This window comes from Marmota flaviventris, chromosome 8, assembly GCF_047511675.1.
Source record: "Marmota flaviventris isolate mMarFla1 chromosome 8, mMarFla1.hap1, whole genome shotgun sequence".
NCBI classification, from domain to species: Eukaryota; Metazoa; Chordata; class Mammalia; order Rodentia; family Sciuridae; genus Marmota; species Marmota flaviventris.
This window is the reverse complement of record NC_092505.1, coordinates 122,549,565-122,570,623: the sequence shown is the minus strand read 5'-3', so window position 1 is coordinate 122,570,623 and position 21,059 is coordinate 122,549,565. Positions and strand designations below refer to the sequence as shown.

General features: G+C 41.4%; 1 protein-coding gene across 2 annotated transcripts in view; it reads left to right on the top strand.

Annotated features, from left to right (window-relative positions):
- Clstn2 (calsyntenin 2) overlaps positions 1 to 21,059 on the top strand; it is a 561,925-nt gene that overhangs the window by 206,962 nt on the left and 333,904 nt on the right. For both annotated transcript variants that reach the window (XM_071615603.1, XM_027933766.2), the window contains exon 2: positions 15,180 to 15,302. In XM_071615603.1, the coding sequence (XP_071471704.1) occupies positions 15,180 to 15,302 (123 nt within the window). The remainder of the gene's footprint in view (positions 1 to 15,179; positions 15,303 to 21,059) is intronic.

Here is a 21,059-nt window from a genome sequence, read left to right as displayed (position 1 = left end):
GCACTCTTTGTCAGGCCTGAGAAAGTGTCTCACAGACTAGGATCCCAACCACCAAGCAGTGAAATGACTTGGCCCTGAGGCTATGCCTGCCAAGGTTGTTCCCAGCCAATGACTGAGGGTGGGGTTACTCAGGGTCACTAAGGCAGGCTAGCTTCCAGGAGAGATGAGGCTCCTCTGGCGATGAACTTTGACTTCAGGGTGCTGATTGCATGACAATCTAAGAAGCCTTCACCCAGCCCTGCCTCCCTTTCTCCTCCACTGGAGTTATGCTTTCATCAAGGTCTGACTTTCTCACCAGCCTTGTTTTTTGTCACACGGCATTTCTCTAATAAAGTATTTGCTTGTTTGATCTCATCTTGGTGTCTGCCTGGTGGAGAACCTGGACTAATGCACCCTGCCAACATCAAAGGCAGAAGGGCTCTCTTGAGCCTACATGATGCCATCTGGGCACCAGGGAGGACTCACCCCTGCCCTTTGTAGATGATACAGTGTGAAGTAGATTGGGTTGTTGGAAGTGTTAGATGGAGGAAGGCATAACTCCTTAGATATCCTTTTTATTTTAAGATGTGAGGAAATACATTGAGAATTAACATTTAACCATTTTCATAAATATTTTATAGATATTAGTAAAGCAGTCAATGGCATGGCACTCACTTAAACTCAATATAATGAGCCCTACAGAATTAATCCCATTTGCTGTTCCATGTTCATAACAATCTTTGAGATTCTCCCAATCCTAAGCCACCTTACCGTTGGTACATTTGTGTGCATTATTGCAGATAATATGCATGTCTTTTTCTCTACTCAAACATCTGATGACAATCTAATTTCAGACTCAGGAATTACTCCTCCTTCTGGAACCTTCTCAGTTTTATGGAATTCTTCTCCTTTCATGTTGGACTGTTCTGGGCCAATGTTTATCATCTACCAGTTTCCTTTTATCTCCTCTGTCCATCTGTCCTCTTCATTATCTTTTTCTTGGATTTCTTCTGGTCTAATTATCCCCCAGAAATGTTGATGTATATTCAATCCAAAATTTTCTTGATCAATCAAACGTTATTCAGAAATAAATATGTTCAAACCAGAAATCTTGGTGAACGTGATTTATAACTGGGGCAGAAATCACTCTCTCTGAGGGGTTGCCAGGTAACTGACATAAGCAGTAAGAGCTTATTCATTCATTGATGATCCTTTGACACACATTTGCGGAGCTGGAGCACCCACCACGTGCCAGGCCCCAGGATTGATACTTTCAGGACCAAGGGTCTCTGTCATCAATTTTGGGAAGGATGCCTCAGGCCTTGAGAGTCTCTTCCAGCTGGCAAACACCTGTTCTATTTACCTCTATGAGAAATTGACACCTTCAACACCTTTAAAATTGCTAAGCTCGTGATTTCTCTTTTGAGACATAGTGATTGCCCCTCAAATGCTCTAGAAATTCAGAGTCCAAATTTATTTCAGAAATTCATCACGATGCTTTTAACCTTTGATGCCTTGTACAAGGGGTGATTTATGAAGTTTGTTTCTTTTTATGGTGGTTCCTCCAACCAGGTGGCAAGAGATATACAGACGGTGGTTTCAGATGCTTATTCTCCCGACAGTATTCACCCTGGATCCCATAAGGAGGAAGAGGCTCTTCTTTCTCTTCCCAGAAGCAACTGGCTCCATCAGCTGGACAGTACCTCAGCAATGCTTGTGCAAACCACTCAGTCTGCCGGTTGCCTTTCCTTCACAACCAGAACCAGAAAGAGAACTGATCTCGTCCCTGCATTGATCCACTTCCCAGAGCTAAGCTGAATCTTCAGAACCATCTGAATCTCATCTCAATGACATTAGATAGCCTTTCCTCTCTCCACTCTGCCCCCCTTCCGTCCCCCTCTGCCCACCCCATTCACAGTCTTGCTCATTCTTCTTATCTGAGTGGTTTGTACCATCTTTCAAGCCACCCACCAAGCTATATATCCAACTTATTTTTGTCTCAGAATACTTGGACATTCTTAAATATTATTGATAACACCCAAAGCATGTATTTCTGAGGATTGTACTTACTGCTGTTGATTGAATTTGTAATTAAAACTTTTTAGATTAATGTGTATGTATATATTTATTAATTCAGTTAAATATAATAATCATAAACCCATAACTTAAAGGTAAGAGTAACAAACTATTAAAAATAACTGTAGTGGGGCTGGGGATGTGGCTCAAGCGGTAACGCGCTCGCCTGGCATGCGGGGGGCGCTGGGTTCGATCCTCAGCACCACATAAAATAAAATAAAGATGTTGTGTCCACTGAAAACTGAAAAATAAATATTAAAAATTCTCTCTATCTCTTAAAAATAATAACTATAGTATCAAAAATTTAGAAATAATGGGGAGTGGGGAACATGCCATTGTTCCACATTTTTGTAACTGTCATTGACGTCTGGCTTAATGGAAGACAGCTGGCTTTCCATTTCTACTTTTGCATTCAATCTGTTCCAGCGTCACAATCCTCTGGGAAACTCCTCCAGAGAGAATAAAAGTAAACAGAGCGAATTGTATCTTAGTACTTTTATGAAAATAGTTTTGATCTTCTGAATCACTGAAAGGGTCTGGGGGAGCCCCCAAGGGTGCCTGGCTATATTTTGAGAATGTTGTGCTAGGTTGGGGACACAGATATAAAAAGACACAGCATCTTTACCCTCCATCTGGTAGTGGGAAGACACAAAAGGGTCCAACACGGTCCTCGCTATGCTAGAGATAATCAGGGGGCCGTGGAAGAACAAGGACCCAATCCAATCCCAGGTGTGTATTTTTGAGGGGAAGGAATGAGGGAGGGTCAGAGTCCCTGGCTCAGTTTGTGCCTAAGCTGAGCAGAACAGAGCAGGCAGAAGTATACTTGAGTAGGAAAACGGAGGCTTCTTATCTGATAGACAGTGCTGAGCTAGACCCTGGGTTATGGCTGTTGTGACTGTGTTTTAGTGGGGATGGTAGGGAAGGAAGTAGGCTCTTCTTTCTTTTTCTTTCCTGCCTGTCCTCCGCCTGATGTTCCCTTCTTCCCAGGAAGGAAGGAAAGCTGAGGAAATGCATATAACAGTCGACGTAAATAAGAAGGGGAAATTGGCCTGCCAGTGCTTTCTTTCTGAAGCATGGAGAAGCAGGCTAGCGTTTTGCAGGGAATGTAGTGTAAACCAGATAATTGCCATCCATCGTCGCGAACATCTTGGGATCCAAGGCATGAAATGGAGTTCGCAATAAAAATGTATCACACACATTTGCTACCTTCTAGAACAAAGCGGATAGCATAAGTCAAAGGTTTTATTTATTGATTTGCCAGTACAGAAGGGAAAATATGGCGATTCCACCGGGGAGTAAGAGGAATGTATACCATTCCATTGTATCGTCTCAGGTCAATTTGAGCACAACATTTCAAAAGGCACTTCAGTGGGTGTGATGATTAATTTGTGACATCTCAGCTAACTAGCCAGTTATTTAATCAAACATTACTACAGATGTTGCTATTGAGGTTGTTTTTTTTTTTAATATGTGGTTAACATTTACTATCAGTTAATGTTAAGAAGATTACTTTCAGTAACATGGGGGACCTCATGAAATCAGGTGAAGGATTTTAATAGCCCAAACTGAGTTTTTCTAGATTTTTTCTTTTAGGAAACCTGGCTTTGAACTGTAGCTAACTCCTGTCTGAGTTTTCAGCTGCAGGTCTACCCTAGATTTCAGTTTGATCGCCCCCTCACTTGCATGATGTATAAGCCAATTCCTTGAAATCTCGCTTTCTCTTACATGTACACACACACACACACACATGCGTGCACACACACATGCACACACACACATACATGGACATAGACATAGTGATACAGAATGTGGGTATTTCCTGTGTGTGTGTACACACACCTAGCCTTAGACATAGGCATAGAGACACCCAGCTATGTTATAGCCTACGGTTCCTGTTTCTCTGGAGAATCCTGACAGTTGTCCAGATGTCGTCTCTCTTGCCTCCATTGTCCCCTTGTGCCTCACCAAACACTTGGCCCACAGAAAATAGAAGTGAAGGCCTGCTGCTGCCTGGCCTGTGGCTGGGGACAGAGTGACCACTGGCATGGGAGTCCTGGTTCTTCTTCAAAGGGCCATGAACGTGCATGAGTTCTTTAAGCTGTCTGACCCTCTGTTCCCTCCTCCACGAAGTGGGGCTAATGCCACCCTCTCAGGGGTGCTCGTGAGGATTGAGTGAGGTGGTGACGATAAAGCTTGGCACATAGTCAGGCCCCCAGGAGTGGCAGCTCTAGCTGTGCCACAGTCCCCTGGGCTGACAGTGGCAATTGCAGAAAGAGGTTTAGGCAATTACCTTCAGCGGCATAAATTCCAACGTTAAGTTCAGAGCTGGTTTTAGGGGTTAAAGATGTTTAAAATGCAGTGAAGAATGAGATATTGAAGTAATAACAATCTTGGGGAATTATAGATATAACAATTTAATGCACACTTCAGACCCATAACGTTTGTTGTGTAGTTAAGACATTCTGTGTGGGAAAATGACTTGGTTCCAGCGACTGAAAGGGAGTATTAGACACTGGCTGATTCTCCCCTGCACTTCCTGGTCTGATGATGTTTTCCTGAATGGCTCCCAGTCTTCTTTGTAGAGTTAATCCTGTTCTTCCAGTTGGAGGGAGTGAGCCTGGGGCTCTGTGAGGTCTTTGACCTGACAATAGGTTAGTTGGTCCATGGCATGTCTGTTGGAGGCATCCTAGGTCCCATGTGGATCTTGATCCCAGCCTGCATATGTGGAGGTTCAGAATGACCCTTTGCCTGGGACCTGTGAGCTGTTAGTCACCACAGGGTCAGCTCTGACTTAGGATCTCATTTTATCCTCCTCCCCGCAAAACCAGTGGGATCTGCATTGCTTCCATTTTATATAATAGAGTGGGGTTCTGGGAAGGTAGGAAGACTTGACTGGGACATCCTTCTTGTCCCCAGTGTTAAGACTTTGGAAAGAAGCTGATGCTCCTTGTGCCCAATCTTGGGCTTTGTCTTAAGGGGAGCTTTGGCCAATTGACTTTATCTTATGACTTATGTAAAAACAACTTGAAACCTCACTGTTGTCAGACCACATGGTTCCCCAGGACACTATTCCTGGTCCTCATGCCTCTACCAATGGGATACTGATATATGGTTCATCCCCAGGCTGGAAAAATGGCGCTAAGGACTTTGAAAGTCCTCATACTCTCAGCAGTTATTTGTGGATGGAAAGGGATACATGGAAGAGAAGAAAATGGGATTTTTGGATAGATGGGTGGATGGAAATAAAGGAGAAAAGGAAGGAGGGAGGAAGGAACAGAGGGAGGGAGAGGAAAGCGTTCTGTACCAAGTGAAAGAGCCTATTGAGCAGCCAAAGATTAATGATTTGGTCATCTTTTTCCACAAATTCTTTTTGGCGGAATTAGAACAGTGCAAATAAGCCTCATCTTCTGTGAATTTTTGTGCATTTGAGTCACACACATGGGTTTTATCTTTAAAGCACTCTGATTGATACCCCCAGCAAGCTGCATACATTCCCTCTAATTCAGCAAGGGTGTCACCTCTTTCTGTTTGGGCAATGTGAGCTCCTTACTCACTGGACTCCAAGCATTGCTGATTGCTTCAGGGATCGGAAGTATCAGGAAGGCAGAGATGCACTCACCTCAGTGTCTTCCCATGTGCCTGGCGCCGTCTGTGAGCTATGGTCATTCTCACGACTGGACTGCTGTCTCCACTCAAGGAAGCACATAGTTCTGTGAGGAAGAGGGGCGAGGACAGAGCTAATGGCAATGCAGTGAGCCTGTGCGTGAGGGTGGAGACAGAGGTATAGAAGAGGGCACCTGGGGGAGGTGGGGCTAGAGCTACACCCAAAAGGAGGAACAGGCAGAGTCCGGGGTAGGATGAAAGGAGAGGGATAGGGGTGCAGTGAGGGAGCTCAGGGCCTGGGGTCACCTCATCTATCCCCTAGGAGAGCTGTTGAAGAATCCAGGCTGGAAAATCCAGGAACAGATTTGCCTAGAGAGGGATCCCATCCCCTCTGCACTCTGAAACAGGGATTAAAACTACCTTAAAATATGAGATTGTAATTACTAGAAATCATTTTGTTGCGAAAAGAGACATCCACCCAAATGAGCACAAATAAAAATAAAATAGTGGTTGGGGAGACACTGTTGAAAGGCTTCAGGAGATAACCTCATATACCCCATGGTGGGCTGATGAGTCCACCCAGGGCGAGCAGGGGCTGGGGCTGGGGAGCTGGAGTGGAGGTCCCGCCGCCATGTCTTTTGCAGCTGCCAGGGATGCAGTTCTTCTTTCTGCATGTCCACTCCCAAATCCTGCATCTTCTGACAGATTGACATTTTTTTCATTTTAAAGGCTTTCTAGCCCTTCCCTAGACTTTGAGTGATCATTGCATGAATGCTTGCTCCAGCTCTTTAAAAGCTTGTATCTCAAGATCCCAAATTCCCATCACCAAACCAACTCCCCATCTAGTCAACAAATAATTAAGCTCATCCCACCCCACCCTTCAATTTTCTCAGGGATCCAAGATCCACCCTGGCCTCAGTAGCTCTTCCAGGGGATCAGGTTAGAAGGGTAAGTTGGGCGTGGCCAGGAAAAGATCAGCTTGACCACTGGAATAATCGGTTACTAAAGTGTCCTTAACTCACTAAAGCATTTTGAAATCAGTAAAGCATATTTTTTTTTTCTCAGAGCTTATTTTTACCCAAGTAGCAGTATTGGAGTTCTGAGGATTTAGGAGCTAGCAGTGGCCAGAAGAATGAACTTTAGGATGAAAGCAAAAAGAGGCAAAGGGTAAACCACCAGCCATGAGGTTCTGCTGCTTGCATCAGGCATTAACACACTTTTTCAGGGTGGAAGCAAAGAGAAGAGAGGCGAGGAGCTCTCCTGAGATGTGCCTCTGTGCTCTAGTTAGAGGCTCATTGGGTGGCAAGACCTAATTTCTCTGTAAATGGAGCAGAAATATCACACCAGTGTTCCCTCTGCATGAGTGCAGAGACACGCATTTTCCAGACACTGAAATATCATGGAGAAGAAGCAAGACAGAGGCAAGAAGCAGTCCTCAAGGGGCACGATACGACAGAGCTCAACCTCAAGAAAGGGTGTGCGGCAAAAAGGAGCATTGCCTTGTGAAGAACTGATGGGGGATCTGTTCTGAAATTCCATCTAAATAGAGCAAAGCATGAACCCCCTGACCTTAGTCCATTGGAACAAAAAGGCAAAACATTTTGTTCAGGGAGGGAGGGATCAGCACAGGGGGTGACTGAGTAAGAAATAACAGCCATCCACAAGTATCAACACCGACTGCTTCTTTATGGATAAGACACAGCTCTGCAGAATCCCGTGAAGCCAAAAACTAAATAGCTTCTGGAAGATTCTGCATATGCCCATAAGCCCTGTTCGGGTGATGTGGGTGCTGCCTATCCATCAGCCTTGCGCTGGCCTTGCCCCCTCCAACATTGTTCTCCAGCCAAACATAACTACCCACATTTTCCCCCCGTAGCACATCAGCAGCTTCACCTTTGGGTCTTTGCTTGTCCACACTCCTCTGCCTGGAACCTGATGCATCCTTTGTATTTGCTTGATTCTTACTGCTCACGGCTGAGGAGCTGCTTCCTCCTGGAGGTAAATCTGCATTACCAAGGCTGGGGTATGCTTCTGCTCTCTTTTTCCGTAGCACTCTGCACCCCTCTTCTTACCTCCCTTTTGCCATACTGGTTATCATGGACCCCCCTCTAGTATAACAGGACAGAATTCACTCTTGCTTCACGCTCATTGAGGTATAATTTATACACCGTGAGATTCACTCTTTCTAGGAGTGCATTTGGATCAGTTGTGATAAATGCACATGCACAGGAATAACCACACCACAGTCAAGGTATAGAATAGGTCCCTCATCCCACGAAATTCCCTCATGACCCTTTGCAATCAAATGCTACCCTCATGGCTACTTATCTTTCCCTATATTTTTGCATTTACTACAATGTCACATAAATAGCACCAAACCACATACCGTCCTGTGTGTCTGACTTCTTTCATCTTATTTAATGGATGAATGCTTTAGAGATCCATCCATTTTTTTTAATGTGGATCAGCCATGGATCTCTTTTTATTTTGGAGTAGCATCCATTAGCTGGATCTACTGCAGTTTGCTTATGCACTCAAACTTGATGGCTATTCTAGTCTCTAGTTTGGCACTATTCTGAATTAATGCCCTTTGATCATTTATATAGAAGTCTTTTGTGTAGTTTATGCTTTCATTTCTCATGGATCCATTGTAGGAATGGAATTTACCAGTCATTCTGTAAAACAAAAAAAAAAAAACAACTATGAGACTGTTTTCCAAAGTGACTGTAGTATTTTGCATTCCTACTAGCAATGCATGACAGTTCCAGTTGCTTTGTCCAAACTTGGAATTATTGACCTTGCTAGCCATTCACATGGTCATGTGTGATATCCCACAGTGGCTTTCCTGTGCATGTCCCTCCTGATCCCTGTTGAGCATCTCTTCACGTTCCTGCTTGCTGCTCATGTATTTATTTTGGTGACAGATTTGTTCGATTTTTGTTCATTTCAAAAATGTAATTGTTCATTATTGAATTCAAAGAGTTATTTATATATTTTGGATGCAGGTCTTTTATGAGATGTTTTACAAATATTTTCTCGCAGTTTGTGGCTTTTAAGTTATTTCTGTTAAACATGTTTTTCAAAGAATACCATTTCACAATTTTTATTTTTATTTTTTTATTTTATTTTTTTTATTATTGGTTGTTCAAAACATTACAAAGCTCTTGACATATCATATTTCATACATTTGATTCAAGTGGGTTATGAACTCCCATTTTTACCCCGTATACAGATTGCAGAATCACATCGGTTACACATCCCCATTTTTACATATTGCCATACTAGTGACTGTTGTATTCTGCTATCTTTCCTATCCTCTACTATCCCCCCTCCCCTCCCCTCCCATCTTCTCTCTCTACCCCATCTACTGTAATTCATTTCTTTCCCTTGTTTTTTTCCCTTTCCCCTCACTTCCTCTTATATGTAATTTTGTATAACAATGAGGGTCTCCTTCCATTTCCATGCAATTTCCCTTCTCTCTCCCTTTCCCTCCCACCTCTTGTCCCTGTTTAATGTTAATCTTTTTCTCATGTTCTTCCTCCCTGCTCTGTTCTTAGTTGCTCTCCTTATATCAAAGAAGACATTTGGCATTTGTTTTTTAGGGATTGGCTAGCTTCACTTAGCATAATCTGCTCTAATGCCATCCATTTCCCTGCAAATGCCATGATTTTGTCATTTTTTAGTGCTGAGTAGTAATCCATTGTGTATAAATGCCACATTTTTTTTTATCCATTCATCTATTGAAGGGCATCTAGGTTGGTTCCACAGTCTAGCTATTGTGAATTGTGCTGCTATGAACATCGATGTAGCAGTATCCCTATAGTACGCTCTTTTAAGGTCTTCAGGGAATAGTCCGAGAAGGGCAATAGCTGGGTCAAATGGTGGTTCCATTCCCAGCTTTCCCAGGTATCTCCATACTGCTTTCCAAATTGGCCACACCAATTTGCAGTCCCACCAGCAATGTACAAGGGTACCCTTTTCCCCACATCCTCGCCAGCATTTGTTGTTGTTTGACTTCATAATGGCTGCCAATCTTACTGGAGTGAGATGGTATCTAAGGGTGGTTTTGATTTGCATTTCTCTGACTGCTAGAGATGGTGAGCATTTTTTCATGTACTTGTTGATTGATTGTATGTCTTCCTCTGAGAAGTGTCTGTTCAGGTCCTTGGCCCATTTGTTGATTGGGTTATTTGTTTTCTTATTGTTTAATTTTTTGAGTTCTTTGTATACTCTGGATATTAGGGCTCTATCTGAAGTGTGAGGAGTAAAGATTTGTTCCCAGGATGTAGGCTCCCTATTTACCTCTCTTATTGTTTCTCTTGCTGCGAAAAAACTTTTTAGTTTGAGTAAGTCCCATTTGTTGATTCTTGTTATTAACTCTTGTGCTATGGGTGTCCTATTAAGGAATTTGGAGCCCGACCCCACAATATGTAGATCGTAGCCAACTTTTTCTTCTATCAGACGGCGTGTCTCTGATTTGATATCAAGCTCCTTGATCCATTTTGAGTTAACTTGTGTGCATGGCGAGAGAAAGGGATTCAGTTTCATTTTGTTGCATATGGATTTCCAGTTTTCCCAGCACCATTTGTTGAAGATGCTATCCTTCCTCCATTGCATGCTTTTAGCCCCTTTATCTAATATAAGATAGTTGTAGTTTTGTGGATTGGTCTCTGTGTCCTCTATTCTGTACCATTGGTCCACCCGCCTGTTTTGGTACCAGTACCATGATGTTTTTGTTACTATTGCTCTGTAGTATAGTTTGAAGTCTGGTATCGCTATACCGCCTGATTCACACTTCCTGCTTAGAATTGCTTTTGCTATTCTGGGTCTTTTATTTTTTAATATGAATTTCATGATTGCTTTATCTATTTCTACAAGAAATACCATTGGGATTTTGATTGGCATTGCATTAAACCTATAGAAAACACTTGACATTTTCAATTTGTCTTTCGTCATTCATTTTTTTTTTGGTCCCCTCTAATAAGTCTTTGCCCACCCCAAACCACTAAAGTTTTGTTTTATGCTTTCTTTCAAAGGCTAAAACTAAAGTTTAGCTCCTACATTTAGGGATTCTGATCCTTTTAGAGATAATTTTGTGAATGATGCACGGTAGAGTGGAAGTTGTTTTTCTTCTCTTCTTTCCCCTGCCTTTTCCCCCCAGCAGCATTTAATGAAAGGGTGATCCTTCTTCCCATTGAAGTGTTATGACACCTTTGTCAGAAATGAATTGACTGCATCCATGTCTATTTATGACTAGACTTCATTATTTAATGCCAATCTCTATGTCCATCTTTCTCTCAATTTCACACTATCTTGATTCGGGTGGCTTTGAGATGCCTTAAAAATCAGGTAAAGTTCCAACTTTGTTTTTCTTTTCCAAAATTATTTTGACTATGTCAGGCCTTTTTCATTTTTTATATAAATATTAGAATTAGGTTCTCTTTTTTAAAAAGTCCTTCTGGCATTTTGATAGGAGTTGTCTTGAATCTGTGGATCAATTTTAGGAAAAATTCACTTCTTAATTATATTGAATCTGCCAAATCATGAACATTGTCTATCACTCCACTAAGACCTGTTCAGTTTTTTACATGCATTTTATGAAAGTTGTTACAAGTCTTTCATGACTTTTGATGCTACTATAATATTTTTGTATATAAGTTTTCAATTGTTTATTGCTAATACATTCAAATGCCATCAGTGTTTACACATTGACTCTCTATCCTATGACCTTCCTAAATCCTCTTATTAGTTCTAATGGCATATTTATTGTATAGAATTTTTATGTTCTCTATGGATGAAGACAATTTTTCTGTTTGATTTCCAAACTGGTTATTTTATTTTATTTTATTGCACTAGTTAGAACTTCCAGTGTGATGTAAATAGAAGCAGAGAGAGTGGGCAGCCTTGAATTCTTCCTTCTCTTAGGGGAAAAGCATTCAGTCTTTGAACATTAAGCATGCCATTTGCTGTCAGTATTTGTACAATTCTTTATCAGATTGAAGTCACTCCCTTCTGTTCCTCACGTTTAATTAGAAATGGATAGGGAATTTTGTCAAATGCTTTTTTCAAGGACTTTTCTCTCCCATTTGACTTCAGGGCTTAGGATATTTTCTATGTATCTGAGGGCTTTCATAAATATCTGTTGCATGAATGAAGCTGGACTAAATATCTCAGAGAGTAGAAGGCCACACTTTAGCTACCCAGGAGCATGAAACGGACAAGGGGGGCGTCAGTGTTGCAATGCCTGCTCCGAGCTGAGGTGCTAGATCTGTCCATATTATCTCATGCAATTTTCACAGGAGTTTTGAGAAAGAAGTATCTCCATTTTACAGAAAAAGAATGAGAGGGGGATGGGAATAGGGAAGACAGTAGCATGAATCGGACGTCACTTTTCTGTGTTTGTAAATGACTACACCACCAGAGAACTCCATGTCATGCAGAACCCTAAGAATAGGATTCTAATTGAAATCAGTTTTACTCCTTGTATGTATAATATGTCAAAGTACACTCTGCTGTCATGGGTATCTCAAAAGAGCAAATAAAAAAATGCCAACAAAAAATAATGAGCAATAGGATGATTTAAAAACTAATACATGGTTGGAGAAGTCCTTTGTTTCACAACTCAATTATAAATAAGAGGGCAATCATTAAAGTCAGAAAACGAAAAGATATACAAAGGGGGCTCCTTTCAAATATGATTGTATACACATCAAAATGTGAATCTTTGTCAACCTTGATAAAGCAAGAGTCCACCCAGGTCTGAGGGAAGTGGGAAGTTGGGAAAGGAATACGAAAACTTTAGAGATTTAGCATTCTTATTTTCCCATATGGGAACATTTATACCCCTTCGAGTCTCTGACCTAAAGAGGTTGTTGTGATGATTAATGAATATATGCGTGTAATCTGTAATAGGCACCCAAGGAACTGTAGCAGTGAGAAGTCAAGGGAGGTATCCCATAATAGCAAGAAATCAACCCATCTCCTCTGATGAGCTTTAGAATTGGTCCATATACCACCTCTGTCCAGAGATAGGAAGGAAGTCAGCCATAAAAGGGTAGAGAATGGGAGTCCAGCACAAGATGGGTGACAGGAGGGCCCTCTGAACGCTGTCATCATCCCTGTTTTACAGTGGAGGGAACTCTGAGGGCCTGCCTAATTCACCTAAGCCAGGACTGAGACCAGGAATAGTGACCCTAGATTCCATTGCCTGCCCTGAGCCAAGTGACACAATGCAGCTGAAACCCTGGGCGAGCTCCTGGCGTATGCTTTGTACACATTTCTAATGAATAGGCCCCTTGGTTTAATTAAGGGGAAAAAAAAGAGATTAATTGATTCTCACAACAGCTGCAAATTATTTACATTGCATTTGTGTTGATGGCTAATAAAAGAGTAAAGGAGTGTGGGGACAGCCCAGGGTGGCTGTAATTCTTCCAGGGTTCATAATGAAGCACCAGTTTCCATGCCAAAATGCAAGAATGGATGAGCCTGCTGCCCCACGCACACCTGCAGCGGGCAGAGCTGCTCTCCGTCCTGGGCTTGATTCAAGAGACAGAAAGGGATCTCAGGAGCCAAGACCTGAGACTGGCTAGGCATATGTCCCTGCCCCACACATTGCCTCCCAGTTAGTTTGTGATTGCTGGGGAAGGGATAAGGAAGAGGAAAATGGTGGTCCCTCCAATCCTGGGACAGCTGTTCAGTGGCCTTCTGAAGGATGTTGGGTTGAGAAGGTGCAGGGGACTCTGTGCAGAGCTGTTCTAAGTTATATAAGGTCTTGCTTTGCAAGTCATTGAAAAATTTATAATGAAATACATACAGTATGCGTATTGCACATATATCATAATACACGTGTGTGTGCATGGGTGTGTCCGGGATATCATAAAATTTGAAAAGAGATTTTGATCTTCCCACTTAATAATTACTGACCACGTGGCCGTCCTGGGAAAGTCACACCTCAAGGTGTTAATTTCTTCATGGTCTTTACAGTGATCATGCTATGTATCAGGGTGCTCTGGGGAGTATTACTTTGAAACTGTGAAGAGGGGGTGAGAGTTGGCATTGGGATAACTGATTATCCTAGGTCTCCCTCTAACCTGTTATTTTGTTTTTAAATCATTTACTTTGTGCTTCTGTGAGGGTATGTGGGGACTGAATAAAGAGAGAAGAGTCTCAGTTGAGTTACCAGATGCAGGTTTTCAGAAGATCATTCCTAAGGCAAGTGTGGAGTGTGGACTAAGTGGACCTAGGATTTTCTACCGTGAGACCACTCACAAGGCTACTGCAATGATCCAGATGGCATTTGACTCAGATGAAACATACCAAGGAGGCAGAATAGACAGACATTGGATGTGCGTCAGATAAGAGTCCGACATAGGCGTATTATACCAAATCCTGGCACAAGTCTAATTTCCATTCTCTATCCATCATTAGCAACTATTGACTATAAGCATATTATACTCATTTTCTAGGGTTCCATACAAAGTACCCCAAGCTGAGTATCTTAGAATAACACAATTTATTGTCCTCTTCAGGCAGGAAGTCTAAAATCAAGATGTTGCAGGACCACGCTCCCTGGGAAGGTGCTAGAGGAAGTTATAGTCCAGGCTCCTCTCCCAGCTCCCAGGAGGTCCCTGGCCTGTGCAGCATAGCTCCTGTCCTCCTGGCATTCCCCCTGTGTGGGTGTCTGTCTCTGCATCCAAATTTCCCCTTTTGATAAGGACACCAGTCATGTTGGATGAGGCCCTACCTAGGGCACTCATTTTAGCTTGACCATCTCTATGAAGACCTGTGTCCAAATATGGGTACTGGGATTAGGATACCAACCTTTCTTTCTGGAGGTAGACAAAATTCAACCTATAATGTTAGATATTTCAGTGTATTACTTAGTCATCAGATAATACATCGTTTAGCTCATCAATTTATTGAAGAATAACTTAAGTTGCTAGATAACTTAAGCCATTTAGATAGTCTTTAGATGGTCAGAAAATACTAAAATGTTTGTTGCATCATTACATACATATTGGTACTTATACATATGTGTATATTATGTATCCATGCATGTCAATAGCTCTTCAGGATAGGTCCAGTTAGGTTGAGGTCAGAAATTCTAGCACACACAGCCATAACCTATCAGTTTGTTGATTGATAAGGATTCTGAAACATCTATTAACAGAGAGTGGGATTTGAAAATTTAAGTTTTGTATCAATTCTTAAGAATCTGTACACTGGGCATTGAGAAATCGAAATAATGGGATTTGATGAGTCAGAAGGTCCATAGTCTTAGAGATGAAAATGTTTGAGTCTTGGTACTGCTGTTTAGCTGAGAGGTAGTTGGGGTGAGCTGTAGAAGCCCTCTGTGCATGCTCTGAAGCTTCTCTGGGTATCCGTGGTCTAACATGGTCCTCCTGGGGTTGTTGGATGGGAACCTGTAGTTGGGCAAATGTGCAATATGAATATTATTATGGGCTAATTGTTCACATGATGATCTTCTTGCTTTGTTCTGTTTTCCTCCATTTGTTCTCTAGTCAACAAACATAAGCCATGGATCGAGACCTCTTATCACGGAGTCATAACTGAGAACAATGACACAGTCATTTTGGATCCACCACTGGTAGCCCTGGATAAAGATGCACCAGTTCCTTTTGCAGGTAAGATGATGGTTTTGTATGTTGCACTTGACTTGCTTTGGAGATGTGTTGTGAAACCTCTGAGAAGCCAGGCTAAGGCCTTATAGCTATGGTCACCATGCTGTGTGTGTCCTAGATCAGCCCAAGGTGTCAATGCTGTGTGCCTCTTCTCACTTCTTGTATGAATTCTGTATCTCTTTGCGGTTCCCCCCATCATGTTGCCACCAAGGCAAAACGCTCTTTCTTCATAATGATAAGTTGCTGAAGTAGCCCCTGGAGTCGGAGTTAAACTAGTAATGTTGTTAAGAACACTTTTATCTTAATAACCCATAGACATGGTAAAATGTATGATGTGCTGTCACCACAACTCATGGATCAAGGATAAGTTGAGAATTGTTGCTTATTGCCCTGGCAAGAGAAAAAGATAAAGAAAAAAGGATCAGGAAATATTTGCTAAGGGTAGGACAAGGTCAGGCCCTTGAACTTAAATGTGTGTGTGGCTCTTGGAGGAGGAATCAGAAGGAAAAAAAAATGTTTCCCTCTGTATCTTGTGGCTAGAGAGCTTTCCAACTATTATCAAGACTACTATGGCTCCCTTCTGACCTCCTGTAAGCATGGGGTCCCAGGACAGGTACATGCAGGGTACCACTATTTCACATGTTTCTACAGATTTGGGCAAAGACAAGGGGATGGGTGATGGGTAGAAGGGATTAGACAAAGAATTTCTGAAGATCCCTGCATCGTGAGTAATATTGTTAACATTTTATAACTGTCAGAAGAAAGACAGGAAATTTAATGAAGGTATTCAAGACTTCCAGAAGATTGCTTTATGATGGATGGGTGCCAGGCAGAGGTTTTCACCATGATGAAGTCAATTTTTTCTGACAGTTTGTCTGCTTCACTATGAGCCACTTGGGCAAGAAAAAATGGGCTCTTTTGCACTTTTAAAAGATAAGTTTTGGGCAGGCCCCTTTTTCATTATGGAACATTATAAAGTAAGGAGGGGTGGGGTGGGTTCCAGTCAGCATTATGTGAAGACAAACCCAAAAGCATCCTTGAAGACAAAAGGGAGACACTCTGGACTCTCAGAGGCTCTATCTTACTTCCATGGGGGTTTAGAATCCGGGCACTTTCAAACCTCTTCCAGATGTCCTTCAACCAACCGCCTATGCAATCTTTTCCACTAAAGAGGAGGTTTCTTCCCCAAACCTTCTGGGCAGAGCCTCAGGATACTCCAACTCATCCTTTCTTGGAGATAACTAATAGATATTGGGATTAATCATCAATTCTTAGCAACCCTTGGAAAGGAGATTTTTAAACAAATATTATCCAAAATGTTTGGGTCATAGAAATGTCTGTGCATTTAAAAACTAGAGAAGACATTTAGAAATTGGGAGATTTAACATTAAAAAAAAAAATGAGGATTCTGATTTATCTTGGTTAATTGGATCTGAAATACAGAGCTGAGTTGTGGCTTCCTCCACACCATGTGCCCATTGCAGCAATGCCCCTGTCTCAGAGCTCCTGTGCAGAGGCCTTTCAACCATTCAGCTCATTCAGCTTTTATCAAGTGTGTGACTCCTTGGAACATAACAGAGTAAACTAAAGGGAAGTAAACTGATGACATTAAGTCATTTCGGTGTAATGAGGCTAATGCTATAAAAGATGAGGGATGTGTCTGACTATTCATTATATCAACCCTTAATGCTCTCATCCAATACGGAGCAGGGAAGCTGAAGTCTACAGTAGTTATAAGCTCTCCGATGTTCAGACCAGAGTAGAGAAATAAATTTTTCAAGAAAATATGATATTTAAAATCTTATGTTTACAAAAGATTATTTAACTTTCTGGGTTGTAGGGCTAAAGGACAATTAAGTTCTACCTGGAAGTTCACCAAAGGATTTGTTAAATCAGAAGCCCATCAAACATGAATTTGTATTCTGACCATTGGATGTGCCCACAGTTTTTCGGGTTCATCTTGAAACTAAGGTTCATTCCTAAGCCAAGCCCTGAGTAGTTATTTCCAACTAAAGACAATTTCTGTACTCCAGGTATTATTTGCAGCTACCCTAAAAAAAAAATCTATCTTAATGCATCAAAATGTAATCTCCTGAGTTCGTAAGAGTAAAAAATAAAGGTGCTTTCTAGAATGGTCAAAGCTATTTTTCTCAATGTTATTTATGATAAGCTCCAAGACAGGACACAGGCACTAGCCATCCATCCATGCTGCAAGCATTTATTTTAAAACATTTATCTTAAAAAGGAAATACTGGAGATTTATTTCAGATCTCTATCATTCTCATAAAATTGAAAAATTCATATCTGTCAGCTCTATCACTCCTCCAAGTCAACAGAAGCTTTTAGTCTCCCCCCCAACACCCCCCACCCTTATCAGCCGCTCATGCTTCGAGGGGCAGTTTTCTTCCCCTTTCCCTAGGGTCTTCATTTTCAATTTAGCCCACGAGGTGAGCCATAAGCTTTGTGGAAGACAGTAGCCTCTATCATTTTTGCTCTGTCTTGATTCTCTTATCCACTCCTCCTCTTTAAAAACTTATTTTTAGCAAAAAAAAAAAAAATTCTCACATACAGATTCTGCTGTAATATCATTTACAATCATCTGCAATCGCAAATGATTGTCATTTAAATAAAAGTTGTCATTGCATTGTGCACATAGTGCAAAATGCAGGGATATCAAATAGCCTTTATATTGCCTGCTCATGACATAATAAGCATTGAATACTGAAAATGTGAAAAATATAGTGAAACACACAAAAAAGCAAAGGCATTAACATTTCAGTGTATTTCCTTTCAGTCACTTTTCTAGTTTTTTAAAAAATTATGATTCCCATCTCATAGTGCATTAAAATTTCATATTAATATTCTATTAACATTATTTAGTTAAATAACACTAATAATACCATGTACCAAATGAAATGAAACAATTAAATCAATCAGTTTAATAATATTAATACTTGCCCTATTTTTCCCACTAAAATAAAGGGAATATATCATTTTATTAAATATTCTTCTGCAGCTATTTAAAATGGCTATGTGAGTTTTAACTTAATGAGTAATTCTAAGGCTTACCATCCTCTAGCTGATGGGAAATTTGTCTGCTTTCATTTCTTTGTTATGGCAACATGTGCCCACATCTCAGATTCTGTCATTTGGATAGATTTTTTTCATGATTGGAATGAATTGGCCAAGCGTTTTAAAGTTGCTGAAATATGTTCAATTGCTCTCCTGAAAAGTGTGAGTCTTTGATCTTATTACACCCATATGAATCCTTGTTCCCTGAATCACATAGGAGTCATTTTGATGGTATGATTTAGGGATGGTACGGCAGAGTAGCCTCCCTGTCATTATCTGTCAAATAATACAGGCTTTCCAACATTGTTGGATGGAATTTAAAGCCTGTCTATGATAGGTGTTGCGATGATTCAAACGTGGAAATTTGACAACTTTGAGTTTCATTTTCCAGACCCTCCTCCCTGCTTATGTCACTGAGGAGACCCCTGGGTCATACTGAGGCTGCGTGACTTGCCCAGTATCCCAGAGCAGACCAGCATGGGCCAGAATGCAGGCAGGGCTTCTCCATGTAGCCTGTCCTTCTGATACTGCCTTTTGATCCCTGCCCCACCTGAACAGGAAAACCTCCCTCAAATTTCAGTCTCAATTCTCAGCCCAGAGTCTGAGCTCTATAGACTTGACCTTCTTAGAGAATCAGATACAGAAAAATCCTTGAGTAATAATGGAAATCCTGTCCACTGCATGGCAAAAAATGATAATGAAAGCCAAGCTGGGCACACCGTGAACTTATTAATTTCTACACGTGCCCCACTGAGGCCCGTTAGGATACTGTGGAGACTTTTAAATTTGAAGGGAATTAGATTGCCTTTCAGAGATAATAGAACTGCTCATTTGTCTACATTGGGCCGGTCTGGACTTGTCTTTTGTAAGGACAGGGCTGCAGAGAATGATCAGGCATAATTGGCTGGCTTCTCAGGCTGGGTGAGTCTCTGAAGGCTGCCCAGACAATTGCCTTGGACATGATTTGGCCTGGTTTGATTAGCTGGTTAGTGCTGGTTACAGTAGGAATGGTTCTTTCTTCCATAGTTAACTCTACTGTCTACCTGCCCTGCTCTCTTTGGGTGGGCCTACCTGGGGGCCTTGTTCCTACCTCAGATCCTACGGATGCCTAATAGCAGAGACCCACCCAGGGCTCCAGGTAGCCATGATGTGTCATGGTGAGAGGGAAAGCCCGAGGTTTTAACTCTTTTTTAAAAATTTAATTTTGTCGTTTTATTAAGTTGACAGAAAATGTTATACATTTTTATTATGTTCAATATGGTATTTTGAAGCATAGAAGCATATACTGTGGAATGGTTTAATCTAGCTAATTGGCAGATGCATTACCTCGCACAGTTATCGTTTCTGTATGTTTGCATGTAAAATCCACTCTCTTTACATTTTTCCAAGAATGCAGTGCATCATGGTTAATGATCACCTTGCTGTCTAATAGAGCTCTTGAAATGTATTCCTCCTCGCTAACTGCCATTATATATTCTCCTCCCTCGGCACCCTGGATTCTACCGCTGTGCCTCTGTACTTCTATAAGATCCACCTTTTTATATTCCACATGAGTGAGGTCATGTATCATTTGTCTTTCTGTGCTGGGTATTTTCACATACCAGACCCAGATTATTTTACATTTCTGCTCTGCCATCTCAGATAAGTCACCAAACTCCTCTAAGGAAGGAATTCAAAAATGGGAGGTAATCAGAGTACCTACTTCTGGGATTGATATGTGGATTAAATAAGATATTATTGCAAAGAGCCTAGAGTCCTCTCTGGCAGCCAGAAGATGCACAGTGACTCGCAGTTCTGATAGTCATAGCAATGGTAATAATGAGAATCATCAGAGCAATTGTGATTCTTGTTATTATCAATAAGCCACAAATGTTTGCTTCATTTTCATTGTAATCAGTGGCACAATTATAATCTGTGATGATGATGCTAAAGAAAGGAGAAAAGTAATTTTGGAGTGTTTCTAAGTCTTGAGATAGTCATACGCTTGTAGCATTAAGCTAAATTTCCTTGGTATTTAGTTATGTGATGGTGCAGGGACAATCAGTTAAATGATGTAGGAGAAAGTAGTTTAAAAATTGTGTGCAACTCTACAAATAAATATTAGTTGGTTGGAATGAATTTCATTACATTCTACCTGTAATCCATCCTTGCGGAGTACTCTATTACTTGTGAAATACATTTTCAGACTGTCACAAACCATGTGCCTTCTGATTATAAACACATGAAAACACACACACACACACACACACACACACACGATGCTTGCCAACTTTGAAACAGGGAGGTCAGCTCTCACAAGCCTGATTTGCAAATGAGGACATTGAGACCGAAGTAGATTTTGTGAACTCTGCAAGGTCACCTCCTCAGCATGGATTCGCCCTGCCACCCATTCCAGACTCTCAACCTCTAGTGTTGGCCTCTGTCTCCTCTGCCAGTGGTCCAGTGTGGGTGACATGTGTCATTGGCATAGGCTATTGACCTGGTACCCAGATGACAGGAAAGCAGGCTGAATGCTACGTCCTTCCCCTTTAAGTTCTCTTTCCATCTTTCTGATTGTGTTCGAGAGAAAGATGCAGCTCGGGAGGGTAGAGACATCGTCAGGCACTTGCTGATGTCTCAAGAGCAGGCTCTATCACAGAACCTTCTATAGGCAACAACACAACTAGAGTCTGAATGACATTTTATGTT